At 32.3% G+C, this 21,331-nt stretch overlaps 1 protein-coding gene across 1 annotated transcript in view; it reads left to right on the top strand.

Annotated features, from left to right (window-relative positions):
- The window catches only part of LOC150100759 (mesoderm induction early response protein 1-like), a 139,014-nt gene that overhangs the window by 51,018 nt on the left and 66,665 nt on the right, over positions 1 to 21,331 (top strand). The window contains exons 5-6 of the mRNA XM_090401885.1: positions 8,278 to 8,351; positions 16,427 to 16,496. Of these exons, the coding sequence (XP_090258011.1) occupies positions 8,278 to 8,351; positions 16,427 to 16,496 (144 nt within the window). The remainder of the gene's footprint in view (positions 1 to 8,277; positions 8,352 to 16,426; positions 16,497 to 21,331) is intronic.

Raw genomic sequence — 21,331 nt, 5'->3', positions numbered from 1 at the left:
CCTTTACCCAAGTGTAAGCAAACAAAGTTTGCACCTGAAGTATCTTCAGGACTGTGGCAACTCGTGGTAAAGGTGAACCAAGCTCTCATTGCTACTTGTCTTAATATCTCCCATAATGCAAAGCACATCTCCTTGTGGATATGTATAATGCTATGCATTAAGGGAGAGCTTAGTCCACCTTTACCACAAGTTGCCTCAGTCCTGAAGATACTTCAGGCACAAACTATGTTTACTTACACTTGGGTAAAGGATTAAACTAAATTTATTATAATCTAACCAAGTGGAAAAAGACTTCCAAGAAGACAGTAATATATTTTATAAACAATTACAGAATACCATAGATGAAACAAACAAAACTATTTACTACTAGCAGGAGATTAAAATGCCAGAATAGCAAACAAAAAATACAAAACAAACATAGGTAAATTTCGCGAAGATACACATTATCAAAATGGTCACAGACCGCAAGATTTTGTCATTTACAATAATATGAAAATGATGAAGTCAGTGTTTAAACGCAATGAAATACATAAATATACTTAGTCAGCCAGAGGATGCAAATCAGTAATTGACTACATTATCGCAAATTTTAAATTAGCAGAGTTAATTTTAGACATGAACTCTGTTAATTTATAATTTGTGATAATGTGAACTGTAGATTAAAATACACAAAGATTATTGAAGAAAAAATTAAAGAGTTTGAGAACAAGAACCAACCCTTGGAGATTCAATGGCCAGCCTTGAAGAAAACCATGACTGATTCAGCCAGAAAGGCATGTGGTGAGGTCGTCTGTAAGGATAGAAAAATCAGAACTCCATGGTGGACACAGAAAGTTAAAGAGGCAGTGAAGGAAAAGAAGAAAGCATATCAAAAGTTCCTGGCAAATAAGTCAGCTTGTGCTCTTAGAGAATTCAGATGCAAATGTAAGAAGGCTAAACACTGTGTAAAACTAGCTAAACATAAGTCATGGGAAGACTTTGGTAAGAACATAGAAAATAAATGTCAAGAAGGTGGCAAGATATTCTGGAGGTTGTTGAAGAAGCTTAGTAATGGAGGAAAGAGTGCTGTAAAAGGAGTTAGAGATGAAAAAGGTGACATGAAAATGGAAGAAAAAGATATCCTTGAAGTATGGAGTAATTACTTTGAAAAACTGCTAAATGAAACAAGCAGTGATGACAGCACAGTGAAAAAACACTGACCAGGCATACAGTCAGGAATATATATCCATACTTGAAGTAGAAAAAGCCATCAAAGGCTTGAAATGTGGAAAGGCAGCAGGAGTAGATGATATTCGACCAAAAATGCTGAAGTATGGAGGTTAAAAGTCTTACAGTGGCTGCACTGCATAGTTCAGAAAGCCTGGACAGAGGGACGATGTCCAGGCTATCTGAACTATGATTGTTCCTGATGATTATTCCTGATGATATTCCTGATGATTGGAGTAGAGAGCTCTCATAGTACCCATATATAAAAAGGGAAATAAAACTAAATGTGAGAATTATAGAGGTATTTCTCTACTGAGTGTTCTTGGTAAGATTTATGCAAGTATACTTGAGAAACAGTTATAAAGAATTGTGGAAGAAAAGCTTGGTGAAGAACAAACTGGATTCACGCCAAATAGAGGCTGTCAGGATCATATCTTCACTTTATGACAAATAGTTGAGAAATCATGGGAATATAACAAAGATTTGTATTTAAGTTTTGTAGATGTGGAAAAGGCATATGATAAGGTGCCAAAAGAGAAGCTATTCAAAATGCTACAGTTATATGGTGTAATGGGGCATTATATCAAGCAATACTTGGTCTTTATTTGATTTGTAAGTCAACAGTTAGAACTGAAGGAAGTACAGGAAGATGGTTTAATGTTAAATCTGGTGTGAGACAAGGATGTACATTATCCCCTCTGTTATTCTTTATCTATATGGATCACATTATGAAGGAAAGTGGTATTAGATATCAAAATTGGAGATGTAATCTCAGCTCTTTACTTTATGCGGATGATTTTACTTCTAAATAAATCTGCTACAAGTCTGCAAGATTCCCTGACTAAATTGAATAATTGTTGTAATAGATATGGTATGATGGTCAGCATTAACAAGACAAAGACAATAGTCAGAATCTTTGAAAATGTCAGCTGCATGTGAATATTGAACCTGTGGGACAAATGAAACATTTCAGCTACTTAATCACAATTTTTAGTGAAGATGGTAAATTAAATATGGAAATAAGGACAACAGAATCAACAAAGCTGGTATGGTAGGAAGCCAATTGAATAAATTCATATGGAATAATAGAGAAATTAGTTGGAACACTAAATTAGCTGTGTACAGGACAGTGTTCAAACCAGTTTTAACTTATGGATCTGAGAGCTGGGTCAGAAGTAAAACACTTGAAAAATGCCCTTGGCAAAGTCTAGAGACTGCAGATAGCAGATATGAGAATCCCGAGAAAGATAATGGGCACAAACAGATGGCATCAGTTGCAATGTCATATTAAAAACGAGGATATTAGGAAAAACTTGACGTGCAGGAATGCGTTTGCAGAGCTAATCTCGGTTGATATGGTCACTTAAACAGAATGGGCAAGGAAAGATTAGCAAAACAAGTGTTCTCTGCTAGGTTGGCAGGAAAACGACCCAGAGGAAGACCAAGATATAGGTGGATTGATATGGTACAAAGTGCATTAGATGATAGAAATATAAGATCTGATAATGTTGGAGTCTTGACAAGTAACAGACTGATTTGGAGGAAAATTGTAGATAGGAAGTTAGTAATGATGTAAATAAATTTTTCATGTAGTACTATCTTATCCTGTACATCCCTTGAGGGTATATTGCAGGAATTTGATGACGATGATGAATTTTTGACATAAGAGCATATTGAGGCTTTGGATTAAACTCTGATCATTATTTGGTATAAGCAAAAATTTAATTTAAACCAACGTGGCTAAAATTACATAAAATTGAAAATTCTTATCAACCAAGTTACAAAATTTCTTAATTACAGGATCCACATGTTAGACAACAATATCAAAAATGCACAAACTTAAAAACAGAAACCACACATGAAGGTGTGGTTTGTTTTTCAGTATGTGCATTTTTGATATTGCAGCAACAGAAAGCTTAGGATATAATAAATTTAGTTTAATCCTTTATCCAAGTGTGAGCAAACAAAGTTGGCGCCTGAAAATATTTTCAGGACTGGGGTAAAGTAGTACTGCCATATTTATTCAGTGTTTGGGTAGTGGCCCTTTCCTTAATGCATAACATTATATATATCTGCAAGGAGATGTGTTTTGCATTATGGGAGATACTGAGATAGGAGTGATGATAGCTTGGTCCACCTTTGCTACAAGTTGCCTTACTTGTACTACCTTACCTCAGTCCTGAAGATATTTTCAGGCTCAAACTTTGTTGTTCTCACACTTGGATAAAGAATTAAACTAAATTTATTATAGTCTAACCAAGTGAAAAATAAACTTTCAGAAAGCTTAGGAGTAAAGCACCAAGATTAGAAAAAGAGGACTATGAAACTTGAACAATGAAATAGAAAATATAATAAAAACAAAAAAGTACAGTTACCAGAAATGGCTAAATTTCAAAACAATAGAAGCAGAAATAGTGCAATTGCAAAAGCACTGGATAACCAGTGCTTTTTTCCAAATCTATAATCTATAAATAAATGTAATCTATAAAAAAGGAAATAATGACGATTGCAATAACTATAGGGGAATTAGTCTGCTAAATACAGGATATAAAATATATGCAGGAATATTAAAAGAGAAGCTAAACAGTATTGTAGACGACAAAATTACTAGAAGAACAAAACAGTTTCTGAAAAGGCCGATCCTGCATAGATCCAATTTTTACTCTAAAATTATTAATAGAAAAGAGAAGAGAATTTCTAAAAGAAACACACATGGCGTTTATTGATTATGAAAAAGCCTTTGATAAAATTAGTAGTCAAAAATTGTTTCTAATATTAACCGATTTAAATATACCAAACCAAGTTTTACAATCCATTCAAGAAATATATACAGGAAATAAAATAGTTAAATTAGAATACATCTCAGAATGGAAAGATATATCAAGAGGAGTATGGCAAGGATGTACCCTCTCACCTCTTCTTTTCAATATATATTCTCTTTCCAAAAAGAAACCGAACTTTGATAGAAAATAAAACAGGCCAATTATAATTATTCAAATAATTTATTTCAATCAATATACTCTCCCTCAGCTTTGATACAGTGTTTGGCATGGTCAGTTAATTCGTTAAATGAGTTTTTTATATCGGTTTTTGTGATACTGTTGAGGGTTGTGGTTACTGCCACTTGAACATTTTCAGTGGTGTCGTATCGCTTTCCTTTCATCAGCAAATGAAGTTGGGGAAGTGAAAGAAGTCACAGGGTGCTAAATCAAGTGAATACTATGAGTGATCCAACACACACTTGATTTTTGCTCAAAAACTGTCTCACAATGTTCGAACGATGAGATGGTGCATTATCGTGCAAAAGTGACCAGCTGCCTACATCACGATACTCATACCATACGCTAATAATTCTCGCTATCAATCGCTTCAAAACTTCAAGATAAAACTCACCATTCATCATTTGGCCAGGCGGAACGAATTCTTTGTGGATAATGCCCTTGGAATCATAGAAACAAATCAGCATTGGCTTTACTTTTGACTTCTCCAAGTGACTTTTTTTTAGCTGCTCCTCTTCTGGTGGTCTCTGCTCAGCATTCTGGCACTTTGTTTTGGGCTCATACTCAAAACACCAGTTTCATTACCAGTAACAGTCGTTTCAAGGAAGTTTGAGTCCTAGTCCTTATGAGTGGTTTTAACGAGGTCCTTGCAGTATTCAATCCAACACATTTTTTGGTTGTCTGTCAACTTGTGGGGAACAAATAGCGAATTCAATTTATGAAGGCCCAAACTCTCGGTCAAAATGTTGTGCACAGTTGATTTTGGAATCCCCAATTCATCTTCAATCAATCTCACGGACGATTTAAGGATTTCTTTGATAAAATCGCGCACTTTTTGGATGTTAACTTTGCTTAGTCCAATTTTTGGATGGTTTTTTGTCATCCTCAAGCGTCTCACGACCACTTTGAAATCGCTTAAACCACTCATAAACTTCAGTATGATATAAAGCACCAGAATGCTGAGAGGAGACCACCACCAGAAGAGGAAAAAAGCATACAGTGATAAATACATCACTGTATGCTTTTTGAAGCATTTGATGCGTTTCGGTAAAACATTTACCAAGTTTAACACAAAAGTCAATTGCAGCTCTCTGTTTGAAACTCATTTTTCAACTGTTCGTCAAAACACACTGTCACCCTTGGCATTATAACTCGGCTTCTAATGAAACAAATGTCATAAACAGTTGACACAACACTAATGAAGGTTGCCGCTTTTGATAACAAAAAGATATAACAGATGGCACACTATTTTTTTCTATTTTTGAAAAGTTCGGTTTCTTTTTGGACAGAGGGTGTATATATATATATATATATATATATATATATATATATATATATATATATATATATATATATATATATAAATGAAATTATATATATATAATCTGGAAACAGTATAACCATTTGGTATACAAATAACCTCACAAATGAAGATAGATACACTATTTTTTGCAGATGATCAAATAGTATTAGCTACATCAGAAACAAAGATCATTAAATTATATCTCATAACAATATAATATGACAATATCTAAAGAAAAACCAAAAATAATGGCATTCAAAGGAGAAAGAAAACCTGATAAGAAGTAAAATAGTGATATAATAATTGTTCTAATAAAATATTAGAAGAAGTAAATACTTTCAAATACGTGGGATGTGATTTATCATACAAAGAAGAAAAAGACATAGATACTAAAATATTAAACTTTGACAAAGTAAATGTCATAATAAATAATATATTTAAGCCATCCCTGGTACAAATACACACTAGATTGTTAATTTTAAGGAAAGACAACATATACTATTATATTAATTAAATAACTTGAATTAATACTTCCTATATTTCGGTAATGTTACATTACCATCTTTGGAAGAAAGCCTCCTTACTACACCGCAGCAAATTTAAATATGAGAGATTATTCTTAGAATCAGCCTCAGCATTAAGAAACTCCCCAAACCTCAATAAATTTGGATGCATGAGACTGCCCGAAATATGGGAGGCTTGCATTCTTAGAACATCAGCCGAACAGCCAAGTTAATACCCAATTTGGCCTATTAGGTGGCACCCTTTAGGACTGACTTCAGTTGTTGTCTTCAGCCATATTTGTTCAGTATTAGTGCCTGCATGCACATTTCATTAATTTTTATGTTTCCTGAAGATGGTAATGTAACATTACCGAAATATTAATTAAAGTTATTTAATTAATATAATAGTATACGTTATCGTTCCTTAAAATTAACAGTTATGTATCGCCAACGTATAAGTCTATCTACAAGAATAAATCACACTAGAATTAGATTATATAATGTCTTGTAAAAACCAACCTACTATATGGAAGCAAAACATGGACCATAAAAAGGAATGATGAAAAATGAATTCAAACAGCAGAAATGAAATTTCTTAGAAAAACAGCTGGATATACCAAGTGGGACCATAAAACAAATGAAGAAATTTTACAATCCCTGAATATAAAATGAATTAATTACTACGTAAGACAGTATAAACAAAAACTGATAGAACATTTAAATCGAATGGACCACAGCAGCTACTGAAAATATTATACAAATGTGAAATAAGTGGAAAAAGAAGAATCAGAAGACCGAGAAAAAGATGTCACGAGACCGGAACAGGCTACTCGGCCTAAAATCCATGTTAGGAAGAAGACGATTCAGAAAAACATTTACCCCCCCCCCTTTTTTTTTTTTTTTTTTTTTTTTTTTTTTTTTTTTTTTTATTGTTTCCTCAGTTTTTCACTGCATCAAATGGCCCTTTGTTTCATTCAGAATTTCAGAAAACCTGCTTTTACTTTATTTAGTAATTTCTTCAGTGCATTCACTCCAATATTACATTAATCCCTTCCAACTTAATATGCAAATTAGTTACTTTTAGCCTATGCCATGTGAGCAAACTAATGCTGTCATCAGCAAGTTGCAGAGGAGTATTTATTTAGATTGTCTGCTGTGTAGATAATACAGTTGCTTGAACCCATGCAAATGGTAATGGATCTTTCTAACTAATACAGATTTAAGCAAATTAATTTTTCCCTGCTATTTTACAGGTTATAGTTAGATTAAAAAAAAAAAAGGGCAACATTAATATAACAAGTATTACATTAGTGCACACAAAAAAGTCCGAGACCAGAAAAATATGCCCACAAAATGTTTTTCATGCACACATGAGCAGTCAAAAATTAGAGGGAATATTGAACCTCAACATTTGTTTATAATGGCAGGGGAGAAATTCTTTGATCTTTTTTTCCCCCTTTTTTTCCCTATGAATGTGGCTCAAGACAATAATGTACTGTACTGTACTAAACTAAAAGATATGGAACTGAAAACTTGTATGAAAATGATCATATCTACACTGATAAATACACTAATACAGTATATGAGTCAACATATTTGCTTCAACATTGGTGTAGTTACACATGGTAAATATTAGTGTAGTATTAACAAAAGCTTATAAATTGATCAGGTCTGGGGGTTGAATGCCCAATTATTGATATATTGAGCTTCCATGGAACTCCACCCAGACAGACCTCAGACTATTGAGATATTTGCTTGACTAATGCATCTGTATAAAATTTTTTTAAGTGCAGGCCATTATTAGCTGAGTGAAAAGGAATTTATTTAGTAGAGAGCCAGCAGGTATACATTTGTGTGCTTTGGTTATAATGTATTAGTGACAGCTGATATTTAGATTTCTGTTTTGCTTAACTGTTTGATTTTGGTTTGGGTAATAACTACAAAATCACTTTTTTTTCTTTTCTTTTTTCTTTTTTTTGATAATTTTATTGATTCCTGAATGAGATTAAATTAGAAATCATAGGTTCTAACAGATTCCAGTAGGATAAATGGTGAATTAAAAATCCATTATTTTAATAGTGAAATAAGAAGTTTGTACTGTTTTGATAGTACTAAGTCTTAAAAGGTTAAATAATTGCTTCTTAAACTATAACTTTATAAACTTATATATTTTACAAATATTTATATAACAATTTTTTACTCTCTAAAACTTTATAAATGAAAAGAATATTATATAATTGGAACTAAGGAATATTTCATTTAATAGCTGTGTCGCAGGTTAGTGAGTCATCAGATACTGGAACAGATGATGATTATTCCCCTGATGATGATTGGAGAAAGGTAATATTGATTACCTTTAATTATAATTTTAATTATAAAAATATAGAGATAATTTTAATTCTCTTAAAAGGTTGATAAGTGATATTTATGGAGATTAAAGGTTTGATCTCATGGTCATGTTCTTAAGCTTTTGTCAAATTTTTAGTGTTTTGATATTATAGTAAATGTTAGCTGAGAGCTTTGTGGCACATAAAAATTATGTATATAATTCTATAAATTCTTTTCCTAATTATTGACATTACTTTGTAATTCCAGAATTTGTTATTTAATCTGCATTTATTGAGAATAATTGAATTAAAATATAGATTGTGTCATGCAACTATTATTATTATTTTCTGACTGCCTAGAGAGACCTCCAAGCAGTCAGGAACTCATTGAGGAAAGCCATACTATTTGCAACAGCTGTCATACCTGTTTTTGAATTCATTCACTCCACTTACAAAACATTCAGTGGCAATCCATTCCAATCATGCACCACTCTATGAGAGAAAAATCTAGATTTCATCCCCTTCTTGACAACATTCATTCTCAATTTCCAAAGATGCCCTTGCATCCTTTCCCCACCCTCCATAAAATGAAAAATTCTATTTAAATTTAAATTTTTTAAAATTTTTTACTAAATAATTTAAGGAAATTTAAATTTAAAATGTTTATTTATATATTGAAAGAAGCTTGAGATTTCTCCCAACCACCATAGCAGATAAAATACGTTTGGAAACCTCGAACATTTTATTAAATTGTATGAAAACAATAACTAGCAACCTAACGAAATCTGAATTGACAATGGTGAAACCACTAAAATTAAAGCCAAACATTGTAATTACTAGAGCCGATAAAGACAGTGCCACAGTGATTTTAAATCGAACAACATATTTGGAAAAAATGAATCCTCGGACAACAGCACCTATCAGCTTGTTAACTATGACCCAACCAATTGAATAAAAAAGAAAACGGAAAAGCTACTTAAATCAGTCACTACTTGGCCTGAAGATACATTAAAAAAATTACTTCTGCACTATTCTCATTCCCTGAGAATTTATGGTTTACCAAAGATTCCCAAACAGGACATACTGCTCTGGCCAATAGTTGAAAGGTATAGACAGCCTCAGTTATCACCTAGCCAAGAAACGAACGTTGACACTCAAGGAGTTGGTAGGTTATTTCACCTCCTATATTAAAACACACAACACTTTGTAAACAAAATCAAAGACATCACACTGGAAAAAGATGATCAATCAACCAACACATACTAGTCAATATATACACATAAACTCCTACCAACCCAACACAAAAACTAAGTGTCATTAATACTCTAAAAAACAAGACTTTGAAGATTTGCTCCAATGAACAAGCACTTGAAGATGAATTAAAAGTTATCAGCAACCTTTCTAAAAAATGGCTACAGCCAAAATACTATCAACAAAATTCTTCACAGGAGCTCACTTAAAAGCATAAATAAACTAGACTACAATAAAACTGTAACCATTCCATGCATTAAAGGGTTATCAGATAAATTAAACAGAATATTGCAGAAATACAACCTTAAAGCCACCTTTAAACTGCATGCAGAATTAAAGAACTTACTCAACTCATCCAAGGATCCACTCCCTCCACTGGCTCACCCTGGAGTATATCATATTCATTGTGCCTGTAATTTGCCCTTTATAGGGGAAACAGGATGCACAATTCCTATCAGAAAAAAAGGAACATAAACAACACATTAAATATAATAACTATGGTAAAGCTGGCCTTTCTGATCATGCCCTGAACACTTTACATAGAATTGACTGGAAAAGCACCTGTTGTTTACATCACACCAAAACATGAACATAAATTTAAGGAGGGCTGTGAAATTCTTATCAACCACCCTAATCTATACAGTAATGATGGTCTAAAAATCCTAAGAATATGTAAGGCACATATTCTACCTACTTAACCTTTCTCCTTAAAAGTTAATTATAAATAGGACCATAGGTAATCCAGGATCTCAAATCTAATATAACAATTGTCATGCTAACTTAGGACATAATTTTTACTGTAATAAAACTATCTGTATAAAAGAATGTTTTTCTGATGTCTTAAATATAATATAGCTTTGATGTAGTTATTTTATTTTCACTAGAGGTCAGGCCAGTGGAATAACCATTGATCAAATCATTGTCTCTCTAGCATACTTTGTGAAATGTAATATAGCTTGTCTCTCTCTCTCTCTCTCTCTATATATATATATCTGTATATACTCCAGATGATGACCTTAATACGATCAAAACATTGGTCGAAGCATGTAACACTAAAGGAAAGGGAATCTTGATATCATTTTTGACACTCTCCTTTGTCCACACTCTCTTCACTGTATCAGAATCACCATAGAAACCAGGAGACCTGACTTGCACACAATAGTCCAAGTGAGGTCTTATCAAGGCTTTGTAAAGAGGCAAAGTGACATCCTTATCTTTACATGTTAAAGTTCATTTCAGCATTGCAATTATCTTTTGAGTTGTATTTGCAATCTTTGCTATGTAGCCTCTGAACTTCAACTTGCTATCTACTAACATTCCAAGATTCCTAGCCTGATCGGTTTCTTCTAGCATAATCCCACCAATAAAATATGGCATTGGATATCTAATCATGGCAAATGCACAACTTTACATTTACTGACATTGAACTGACATCCATTTTCCCATGCCCACATTTCCAGCCTATTCAAATTATTCTGCAAGTACTGCATTAAGCAGCACTCCTGATTACCCTACCTATCTTTGCATCATCAACAAATAGCTGTATGTCACATATCAAATCCTTCCCAATGTCATTAACATACAGATTGAATAACAATGGACCAAGGATTGATCCTTGAGGCACACTATTGGCTACCTTGCAGGTTCAGATCTCCCATATACCAGTTTTTGATATCTGTCAATCAGTCATCCTCTTATCCATGCCAGTAGTTTATAATCCAATCCCATAATTTACTATTTATGCAACAGTCTTCCATGCTGTATTTTGTCCAAAGTCTTAACAAAATCCAAAAGTATTATGGTGTATCCATTCCCCTTATCTAACTCAGCGGTAACATTATTATAGAATGTGAGCAAGTTCCTGAAACATGACCTTCCCTTAGTAAACTCAGACTGTTCATTGCAAAGTAGACATTCTTTATCAACTCATTTCTGAATATGTGAACTAAAAAACTTCCAAAATCTTCACCACCACTCCTGAGATACTGATTTGTCAATAGAATACATAGGTCTTTGCACCATCCTTGTGCATTAGGATTACCATACATTCTTTCCACTCCTGTGGAATTTTCCCTGTTCTAAGACTAAAATTATATAGCCTGGTCAAAGGAATAGCCATTTAAGCTGAACACTCTTTTAGCATCTATGCTGATATCCCATCAGTTCCTATTGCAGAATTCTTATTCAGTTTTTGCAACAGCTCTAGTATTTCCTCCTCATATGCATGAGTTTCTTCACTTCATAATGAAAAACACATCACCTCCCACAGACATGCATGCAAGCAAAACAGAATTATTGTAGCATTAAACATAGTATCTAATTCTAAGCACATTTGTCCTAACATCCTCTTTCAAATTTTCATTGCAAAAAATACATATAACAGCTGTTTATATTATAATGCAATCATTGGGTACAGAAGCACACAATTTATGTAAAGCAAATTTTCTAAAGTAAATAAAGTGTGTGTGTGTGTGTTGCATTTCAGATTTTTGATATTATTAAGACATTTCACAAATGCTAATTTTACAAATAAAATTCTACCAAAAAAAAAAAGTTGCAGCTAACATGCCATATAAGCTGTGAAATGAGACTGCCTTATGCAAAAGCAGCATACATTATTATTATTACGTGACACCTCCAAGCAGTCCAAAAACTCATCAAGGGAGGACACCTACTCTACAACTCCGCCATCTCAGTTCGTCTCCGCCAACTACAACGAACTGCAACTACCATCATCATCAATACCAATGCTGTCTACCCCCCCCCACACACACAACCACCACTAGTATTTTCACAGACAATCAAAAACATCCATGCCTATGGTGGGGTTCAAACCTGCAGCCTTTTGGCTGGAGAGCAGACAGGCTAACTGCTCAGCCAACCAGGTTGGCAATACTAGTTCCCACTAGCAGTTTCTATACATGCAGACACTGCCCATTATAAACATATTAAAGGAACTTTGGCACTTGATAATTGAAGTTTCTCATATAGGAGGAGAAGTATTTATTGGATATTAAAACTCCCTAATAAACAGTAACAATTTAACGGCTGTTTTGGAGAATAAATAAAGCAAATTGATTTTTAAGTGTTTGATTATTATTTCCTTGGAGGTCAAGTAATTTCAAGTATTTCAATATTTGTATAGGAAGAGGAAATAAGTTGGGAATCTTGAATTATTTTTCTTTTTTTAGACTTTAAGACGAGAAACTGTGGTTAAAGTTCAAAGTGTTATGTATTTCTTTTAATGTATGTTAGTATTATTAAACTTTTTTATTTTTATATATGTAGACTCAATTTACTTAATTATTGAAGAAGTTAAGATTGAATTTTAAAAATAGTAGAGAATTATCATAGCATCATACATATATCTAGGATATCACTTGTGTGCTTAGATTTCAGTATAGAAATCTGATACCACTTGCATCCTGTTTTTATAATTGGTGCAATTAATGACTAGATTTAATAAATAAACTAAAAGCTAAATCTTCTACGCTGTTCTATACGAAATTCGCTTTAGCTAGCTATTCACTATTTCTTTGCTCCCTACAAGTTCGTGAAATGAGAAGTAGAGTGTATTTGAACATTTATGGTTGAATATCATCTACTTTTGTTGTATCACAGATTGCCTCATTTAACTATCTTTCAAGAAGTTGATTACTCCAAACATCTGGAATATCTTTGTCTTCATTTTTTATGTCTTTTTAATCTCTAATTCCTTTTATACTCCTTTCTCCAGTTTCCAGGCCTTTTTTATTTCATGTTGTTTTATTTTTTATTCTTCAATAGCCTTCAGAACATTTTGCCACTTTCAAGATATCTATCTTTTGTATCTTACTAAAGTCTTTTCATGACTTCTATATAAATACTTTTATACATAGCTTAGCTTTTATAAATAAAATAAAATAGCAGGTACTCTGATATTTTATCTGGGTACCTACTAACTTTCTGTACAATTTATGTTTATCTTTGAGTCTATTATGAAGTTCTAATTTTTATCTCCTAACAAATGTCTTCCTTTCACAGCATCTTTTCTTTCCCTTGAAAATGAATGAGATTTTCAAACTCTTTAATTTTTTCTCCAATAATGTTTGTATATTTGAGTCTGATGGTATTTGAGTATATTTGTATATAGTTTACTCACTTCTGAAATCTATTCAATTTTGATTATTTTTTTAAATTTTGTGTATATTTTTCTTTTCAATATGGTATTCATTTTTATTCTGTTCAAAACTGTTTCAAATCCCTTACATATACTCTTCTGTCCTGTAACTACAGTGAAGATATAATCTATCAATAATAATAATAACATATTCAGTGAGACTTCTTATTTCTTAGTTCTCTCCATATGAATAATCTGGGCATATTTTTATGTGGAATATGGTATTAGTAATGACTAGTCCATGTCCTAATCAGAAACCTAGCAGGTACTCTTTCTTTCAAATTTTCCTAAAACATTTCTTAAGTTTTTCCCTTCTTCTTTTATGCTGCCTTCCCTCTTGAATGACTAGAAAAAAACTCTACTGCTTCCTTAGTAGTATTAGGATCTTTTGTGGCACAAATAAGTCTTACAATAGACTTTTCCATTTTTCCCCATTCCTGAAATTTATCTGTGTGTTTAGTATTGAATACTGTAACTATTTCTTTCTTTCTCTGATCCCTGTTACTCATATATAATATATCTTATTATTTTAGTCTTTGTCTCTTGGTAACATCAATTATATCCACATGGTACTTCTCTTTTATTTCTGGTTTCACTTCTTTTCCTTTGATACTTCTTTTGGTAATGGTGCACATCTTCAGTTCTACTAAGGTAGACTTTGTTTCACTAACTGATAAATTTTTGCTCTGGTTCATTACAAAAACTGCAGAAGAGCCTTGTTAAATTGTTTGGTCTGCTAAGTTCCAAACTGCTAGCCCATCTTGGTTCATTCAGTATCCAGATGGATGCTTAATAATGGGCACATCACAAGAATAGTGGACATTGGATCAGAAGCCCTTGTCAGTTTCTCCACATTCCTTGAAGGCTATGTGGAGATTTCCTTCCAGTTATTTTGCTTTGACCTTTTAAGCAATCCATGTTGAAAATACCTAGATTTTAATTTCGTTTAGAATATTAGAAAGTAAGGATTTTTCAATTGAAGATGAGCTAGCTGATTTTAAATGAAGATAGTAAGTTCTCGCCTGATGGAAATTCAGGATTTTTGCCCTGAAAATCAGGAACCTAGCCAGTGAATAAATGAATGTGAGATGTATAGAAGATGTGATAGTAAAAGTAAGATATTAATGGCCTTGTGTTAAAGGAAAGAAACCCCCCCCCCCCTTACAAAAATTGGAGAAGTGCTTTGTTGAACTGTTTGGTCTGCTAGGTCCCAAATTGCCAGCCCATCTTTGTTCATTCAATATGCCATGACAGATCATTGTTCCTAATGGGTGAATAAAATATTATTATTATTATTATTATTATTACCTGATACCTCCAGGGAGTCCAGACTCATCAGGAGAGGGTACCTACTCAACAGCTCTCTGTCTCCACCACTCCACCCACCAACTACAACTAACTGAAACTACATCAGCGCCATCTACCACCCACCACTGGTATTTTCATAGACAATCACAACGGCAGGATTCGAACCCACAGCCTTTTGGCCAGAGAGCGGATACACTAACCACCCATCCAACCAGGCCGGCAAAATGACATCAGTTTAATTATGTAAACCTTAGCAAAAAAAAAGCATGTCCCTTACATGTTCACTCTGAGAAAACAGTGCCATGCCCTGCTAATATTATTTGCTTCTCCTTACCACACTCTTCACAAATTGGTGAAGTGGGGTAGGACAACAAAGGTGAGAAGTGTAAACAAAAGCCATTTCTCAATGGAATTTGTTTACACTTCATGTATCCCAGCATATATTGACCTAATTAGAGAAGCAAGTATTCTATTATAAAAGAACTTTCATTCATTTAAACAGCAACCTATCTGCTGGAAGTATTTTCTTTGTTACTGAAACTGCTAAAACTGTTCTTTACATGGACTTGTCTAAAAGGCAGTGGATCTCCTTAGTAATTTGTTTTTGTATTCAGTCTGTATAAACAGAGCCTAATAATCAAAGAATTTACAGCAAAACTGTCTTATTATCTACATTAAACACCATACCAGTGTTGGCATGTATATACGTCCTTAATTACGCAAATGCAAAGTGTCCATTAAAGTCACTATAACCTTTGAATATTCTAGAAATAATATGGTTATGAAGGGTATATTTTTGATATATTTTATGAATGATATGTGATATATATTTTGATATATTTTATGTGGCCATTTGGATGGTGAAATCCTTTGGGCTATTTTTAAATGTATCATCATTGCATCAGCAAATAGAATGTTTTACATCTGTAAACTATAGCTGTCTTTTAAAATGAACATATTATGAAGATTATTAACAAAAATTTAAACAAACTGTTTTTAAATTTTCTACTTATTACTTTAATAAAGTTGATAACTGATAGGCAGTCAGTGCTGTGATTGTGTTCCTTATTTTCAGAATCATCATCACATGCATCATTATGTCATTTTTCTTTCTGTTTTATACTATATTATTAATTCTCAGAAGATGCCATCTATGTTACAGTCAGAATATTGGAAATAAAAGAGTATTTCTCTCTCTCTCTCTTATGACTGATAAGATTTTATGGTGCAACATTCCTAGAAAATTGTCGGAATCCTTGTCGATTATATATTATGAAACATAATGAAATTTAATATCTTATTAAATTACATTGTACTACTTTCCATTTTTTTTTAAAGTCTAATTTGTTCTTTTCTTTTATTTGTTTTAGACCATACAAGTTGGATCAGATTTTCAAGCAGTTATTCCTGAAGGACTCTGTAAATATGATGATGCACCTGGTAAGCTTCGTTATACATTTTATAGATATTAAAATGCTTTGCTAATTTTTTTTAAATTAATAGAAATGTTAAATTTGTTTTCTCTTAATTAAATTCACTTCATATATTTAATTATTAAAATCAGAGCATAGAATTGTTGAAACTATAAAGTTGTTAATAACAATCACGATTTTTTTTAATTACCAACTTTTTAGATGTTTAACAGTAAAATTTAATGAAAAATAGCTATACCTCAAAAAATAAAAATAAAAATAAAAATTATACTAACCAGCATCATATTTTAAAATGATTGTTAAAATCCAGATGCAGTCAGTGTTTTGTAGCACTCTTGATTTGTATTGTTATGATGTTTATTATCATACAAATCATGGATGTGGCTGGCTAACATGTCTTTGTTCATTCCAGTGATATATCCTGTGTCTCTCCTTGGTTGTCATTATATACCAGAGTGGTATGCCTGAGTGATTCATTAACTTTTTAGTTAATGTCACAGATTCAGATCCAGGATATTATTGTAATAAATTAGCTTAATAGATCGGGCGAGAGATTTAAAAAAATTCAAAAAGAATATCTTTATTTAAAAACAGTTAATATAAATTTACTAATTTATTAATTAATCAATATAAATTCATAGTATTGCTTTAACAGTGTGTGTGTGCAATATTTATGTTTTGCAAGCATTATGTAACTTTGTATTATAAATAAAAACTTATCTCCTAAAGAGAAAAGGAACACACAAGCTTAACACACAAAATTAAAGAACATAAACATCATACAAGATTTCTTCTCTTCAAGATACAGGATTTGATGAGAATACACAAACTTGAAACTTATAAATCACAGTTTCTTCTAGTCTAAACAGTAAGCATAGAAATCTAATTTGCTCATACCCATTTTTCTTTGAAAGCAAAAAGATAGTGTGTGTGTGTGTGCTACTGTTCTTAAGAAAGAAGTATTTATTTCTTCTTTCATATCTTCTCTGCAGTATCAGTTCCTTTTCCATTTCCTTGAAATATAAAGATAATTTTAAAATTCCCATTTTATAATAGACCATAGCCATACAAAGATTTTTCTTGTGTAACATTAGTAAAGAAATTTCTGAGTTACAAAAAATAATGCAATTTCATTATACATTTAGGAAATGTTTATGTATAATATAAAAATCCTTTCCTTTTTATTTATTCATTTATTCAAAGTTGGCCTCCACTAAAAAATTAAAATTATAAGGTTAAATTATCTAATATCACTAAATAGAAGATACCCTATTTGTTTGTCTCTTTTATGTCTCAGCCATTTGTTCTCCCTGGTTGTCATTATATACAGTAGTAGTATGCCTGAGTGATTCATTAACTTTTTAGTTAATAATGCAGATTCGGATCTGTGATATTATTATTATAATAAGTTAATGAAGAGATTGAGCAAGAGACAAAGAAAATACACAGATAATACTTTTATTTACAATCCCATGAATGATTTTGTGTGCAGACACAAAAGTGAGGCACATTCAGGGTAAAAAATGAAATCAGTTTTATTACTAGTAATTAAATAAAAACAAACCACAGTAAAATAAGAAAAACATTCTGTATCTAGAAAAGAAAGTATTTAGGATAAAATTCTGAAAGAAATATAATGAAATAAAGTTTTGAAAATTATAAATTTCAAAAGAATATCAGCATTCTGCAGTGCTAAACCTAAACAGCTAGATTATTTGTGAAATAAAAAAATTAAATAAATTACATGTCTCAGAAAACAAATTTGCTAGTTAATGTTAAAAATATTTTCACGTCTACATTTTCATAGTTGTCAGTAGTACAGTAATACCCTGCCTTACGATGCTTTGCTTTATGGTGATATTGCATTTACTCATATGACAGTGACATGATGCTCTCGTGAATCAACCTCAGTTTTTGTTATTTGTTTATGACATTGTTGCTCCCATCATTTTCTTTGTGTTTTGGCATTTTGCTGTGATTATAAACTGTTTATAGCTATTATTTTATTTTATTGTTGTTGATAACGCAGGTAAAATTCAAACTAAGATGCATAAACTGGTTACTAGTAATTAAAAACAAAACAGTAAAATAAGAAAAAAATTCTGTATCTAGAAAAGAAAATATTTGCAATAAAATTCTGAAAAGAAATATAATGAAATAAAGTTACAAAAATTATAAATTATAAATACATTCCATACTAAGATTGAAATTATTAAATTTATTGACAATGGTGTATCAAACACTGAGATAGGCCATGGGCTAAACTTATCTTGCATTATAATAAGTTTAGTTTAATCCTTTATCCAAGTGTGAGCAAACAAAGTTTGCACCTGAAAGTATCTTCAGGACTGGGGTTAGGTAGTGCAACACCCGGCTACTCGTTGCAAAGGTGGAGAAAGATCTAAGCTCTCATCACTCCTATCTCAGTATCTCCCATAATGCAAAGCACATCTCCTTGCGGATATGTGTAATGCTATGCATTAAGGCAAGGGCCACTACCCATACCGGTTTCGACCTTTATTGAGGTCTCGTCAGTGGGAGCCAGGCCCAGTAGTGGAGATACAAAGGCAGAAGCAATGAGAGGTCATCCTAACCTATAGGAATTGCCAAAGGGTGTGCAACCTTATTAATAAATTACTCCGGATTCAGAGAAAGATGTCGAGAGTTTATTTTTCACTTGGTTAGACTATAATAAGTTTAGTTTAATCCTTTATCCAAGTGTGATCGTCTTTCTCTGAATCCAGAGTAATTTATTAATAAGGTTGGACACACTTTGGCAACTCCTATAGGTTAGGATGACCTCTCATTGCTTCTGCCTTTTTATCTCCACTACTGGGCCTGGCTCCCACTGACGAGACCTCAATAAAGGTCGAAACCGGTATGGGTAGTGGCCCTTGCCTTAATGCATAGCATTACACATATCCGCAAGGAGATGTGCTTTGCATTATGGGAGATACCGAGATAGGAGTGATGAGAGCTTAGAGCTTTCTCCACCTTTGCAACGAGTTGCCTGATGTTGCACTACCTTATCCCAGTCCTGAAGATACTTTCAGGCGCAAACTTTGTTTGCTCACACTTGGATAAAGGATTAAACTAAACTTATTATAGTCTAACCAAGCGAAAAATAAATTCTCAATATCTTGCATTACTGTTGGTACAGTTGTTTAAAACAAAGATAAAGTTCTTAGTGCAGTGAAAAGTGATACACTAGTTAATACTGTAGTTATCCATAAATGTGACAATCTTATTGGCAAAATGGAAACACTTTTAACAGTGTAGATTGATGACCAAACTGATTGGTATGTTCCCTTAAGCCAAGCTATTCAGAATAACTTTTTCATTTTTAAAAATTGAATATTTTTGTTTGCATATCTGCACACATATATGACTGCTGAAACATTATTAAACTATTATAGGCATCTACATGTTTTTGTTTTGTTTTTTTAAAGTGATTCACTATACAATGGTGGCCTGTAACCCCTAACATGTCGTGTGACTGGTGTATGCCTGTATTCATGTTGAAGTTTCTAAGAAAATATAAGGAAAACTTACAATACATTAACCCTCGATTTGATTAATAGAAGCTAAGGGGTGTCTGTTAAATCGCGAATTTTTTAAAATAAATATATCTGTAACATTATATTGCAGTTTTATCAATATTAGCACTGTAATAACAAAAAAATTATTTTATGCACAATTTTCACCCGTCTAGATAAGTTAGTGTGAAGTTAATGTTCAATGTTGAGGCACTTGGTTTAGGTAATTCTGCTTTGAAAAAACTATGAAGTTTTTTTTTTTGAACTTTTGAATTCTGCTGTTTTTTATAATTAACTGCCTAAAATTACGAAAATGTGTGTAATAAAACTGCTGCAGAAAGTCACGCCACGTGACAAAAGAACCAATTACAGTGCGTTTGGTGTGATCACATCCTGATCATTCGCTGAACATGTTTTATGAGCAGATGCTCATTTACGTCAGTGTTTTTCCAACATATGATGGCCTATTCGCCAAAAATTTGTTAGAAATAACAGGAAATTAATAACAAAAAATAACCTGTTAATTTAATTATAAGGAAATCTTGGTTAAAAGCATTTTAAAATTAACAGGGTGTTAATTTTCACGTGACATACGGACCGGAAATTTTGTCCGTTAAATCGAGGGTTTACTGTACTTAATTTTAATTGATAAAACTAAATATATACATGCCAACATTTTATTAGCTTAAGCTAGCATTATCAGGACAGTACTGAATTGGAAAATCAAGTTCTAGAAATTTTTGAACAAAAATAGTTACAACAAAATTATCATTATTTCTTAATATTGTATACATCCTCAATGGATGTATACAATATTATAATAGTACTAGATAGTTCAGTTTACATTATTTCTAGCATCCTTTCAACAATTTTCTTCTGAGTTACTCTGTTATTTCTTAGGTCTTACATTTCAGTCTTCTTAGGCAATATTTCATCAAACACTAAATCTTTAGTCACTGAATTTGCTGACTGGTATTGAATTTATTTGAGTATAGCATTATCTGCATAAAGTAGAGTTGAGGTTGGCATTTTCAGTTTTGATATTAGGACTCATACCATTTTCCTTTATAATGCAATCCATGTACATGAAAAATAGTAAAAATAACATGCACCATTGTCTTATACTGATTACACATCAGACCATTATCCTGTATCATGCAATTCTAGCTGTTGATTTACAATTTAGATATAGACTATGTATTTCTTGATATAATGCCCTATTTACACTGTATAATTGTAAAGTGTTGAACATTTTTTCACCCTGACACTTTTCTGCTATGCCTTTTCCAGATCTACAGAACTTAAA

The sequence above is a fragment of the Typopeltis vanoorti genome, chromosome 12 (assembly GCF_054136105.1).
Source record: "Typopeltis vanoorti isolate ZY-2024b chromosome 12, IOZ_Tvanoo_1.0, whole genome shotgun sequence".
Classification (NCBI taxonomy): domain Eukaryota; kingdom Metazoa; phylum Arthropoda; class Arachnida; order Uropygi; family Thelyphonidae; genus Typopeltis; species Typopeltis vanoorti.
The sequence above is the reverse complement of the archived record's forward strand: the minus strand, read 5'-3'. Positions and strand labels throughout refer to the sequence as shown.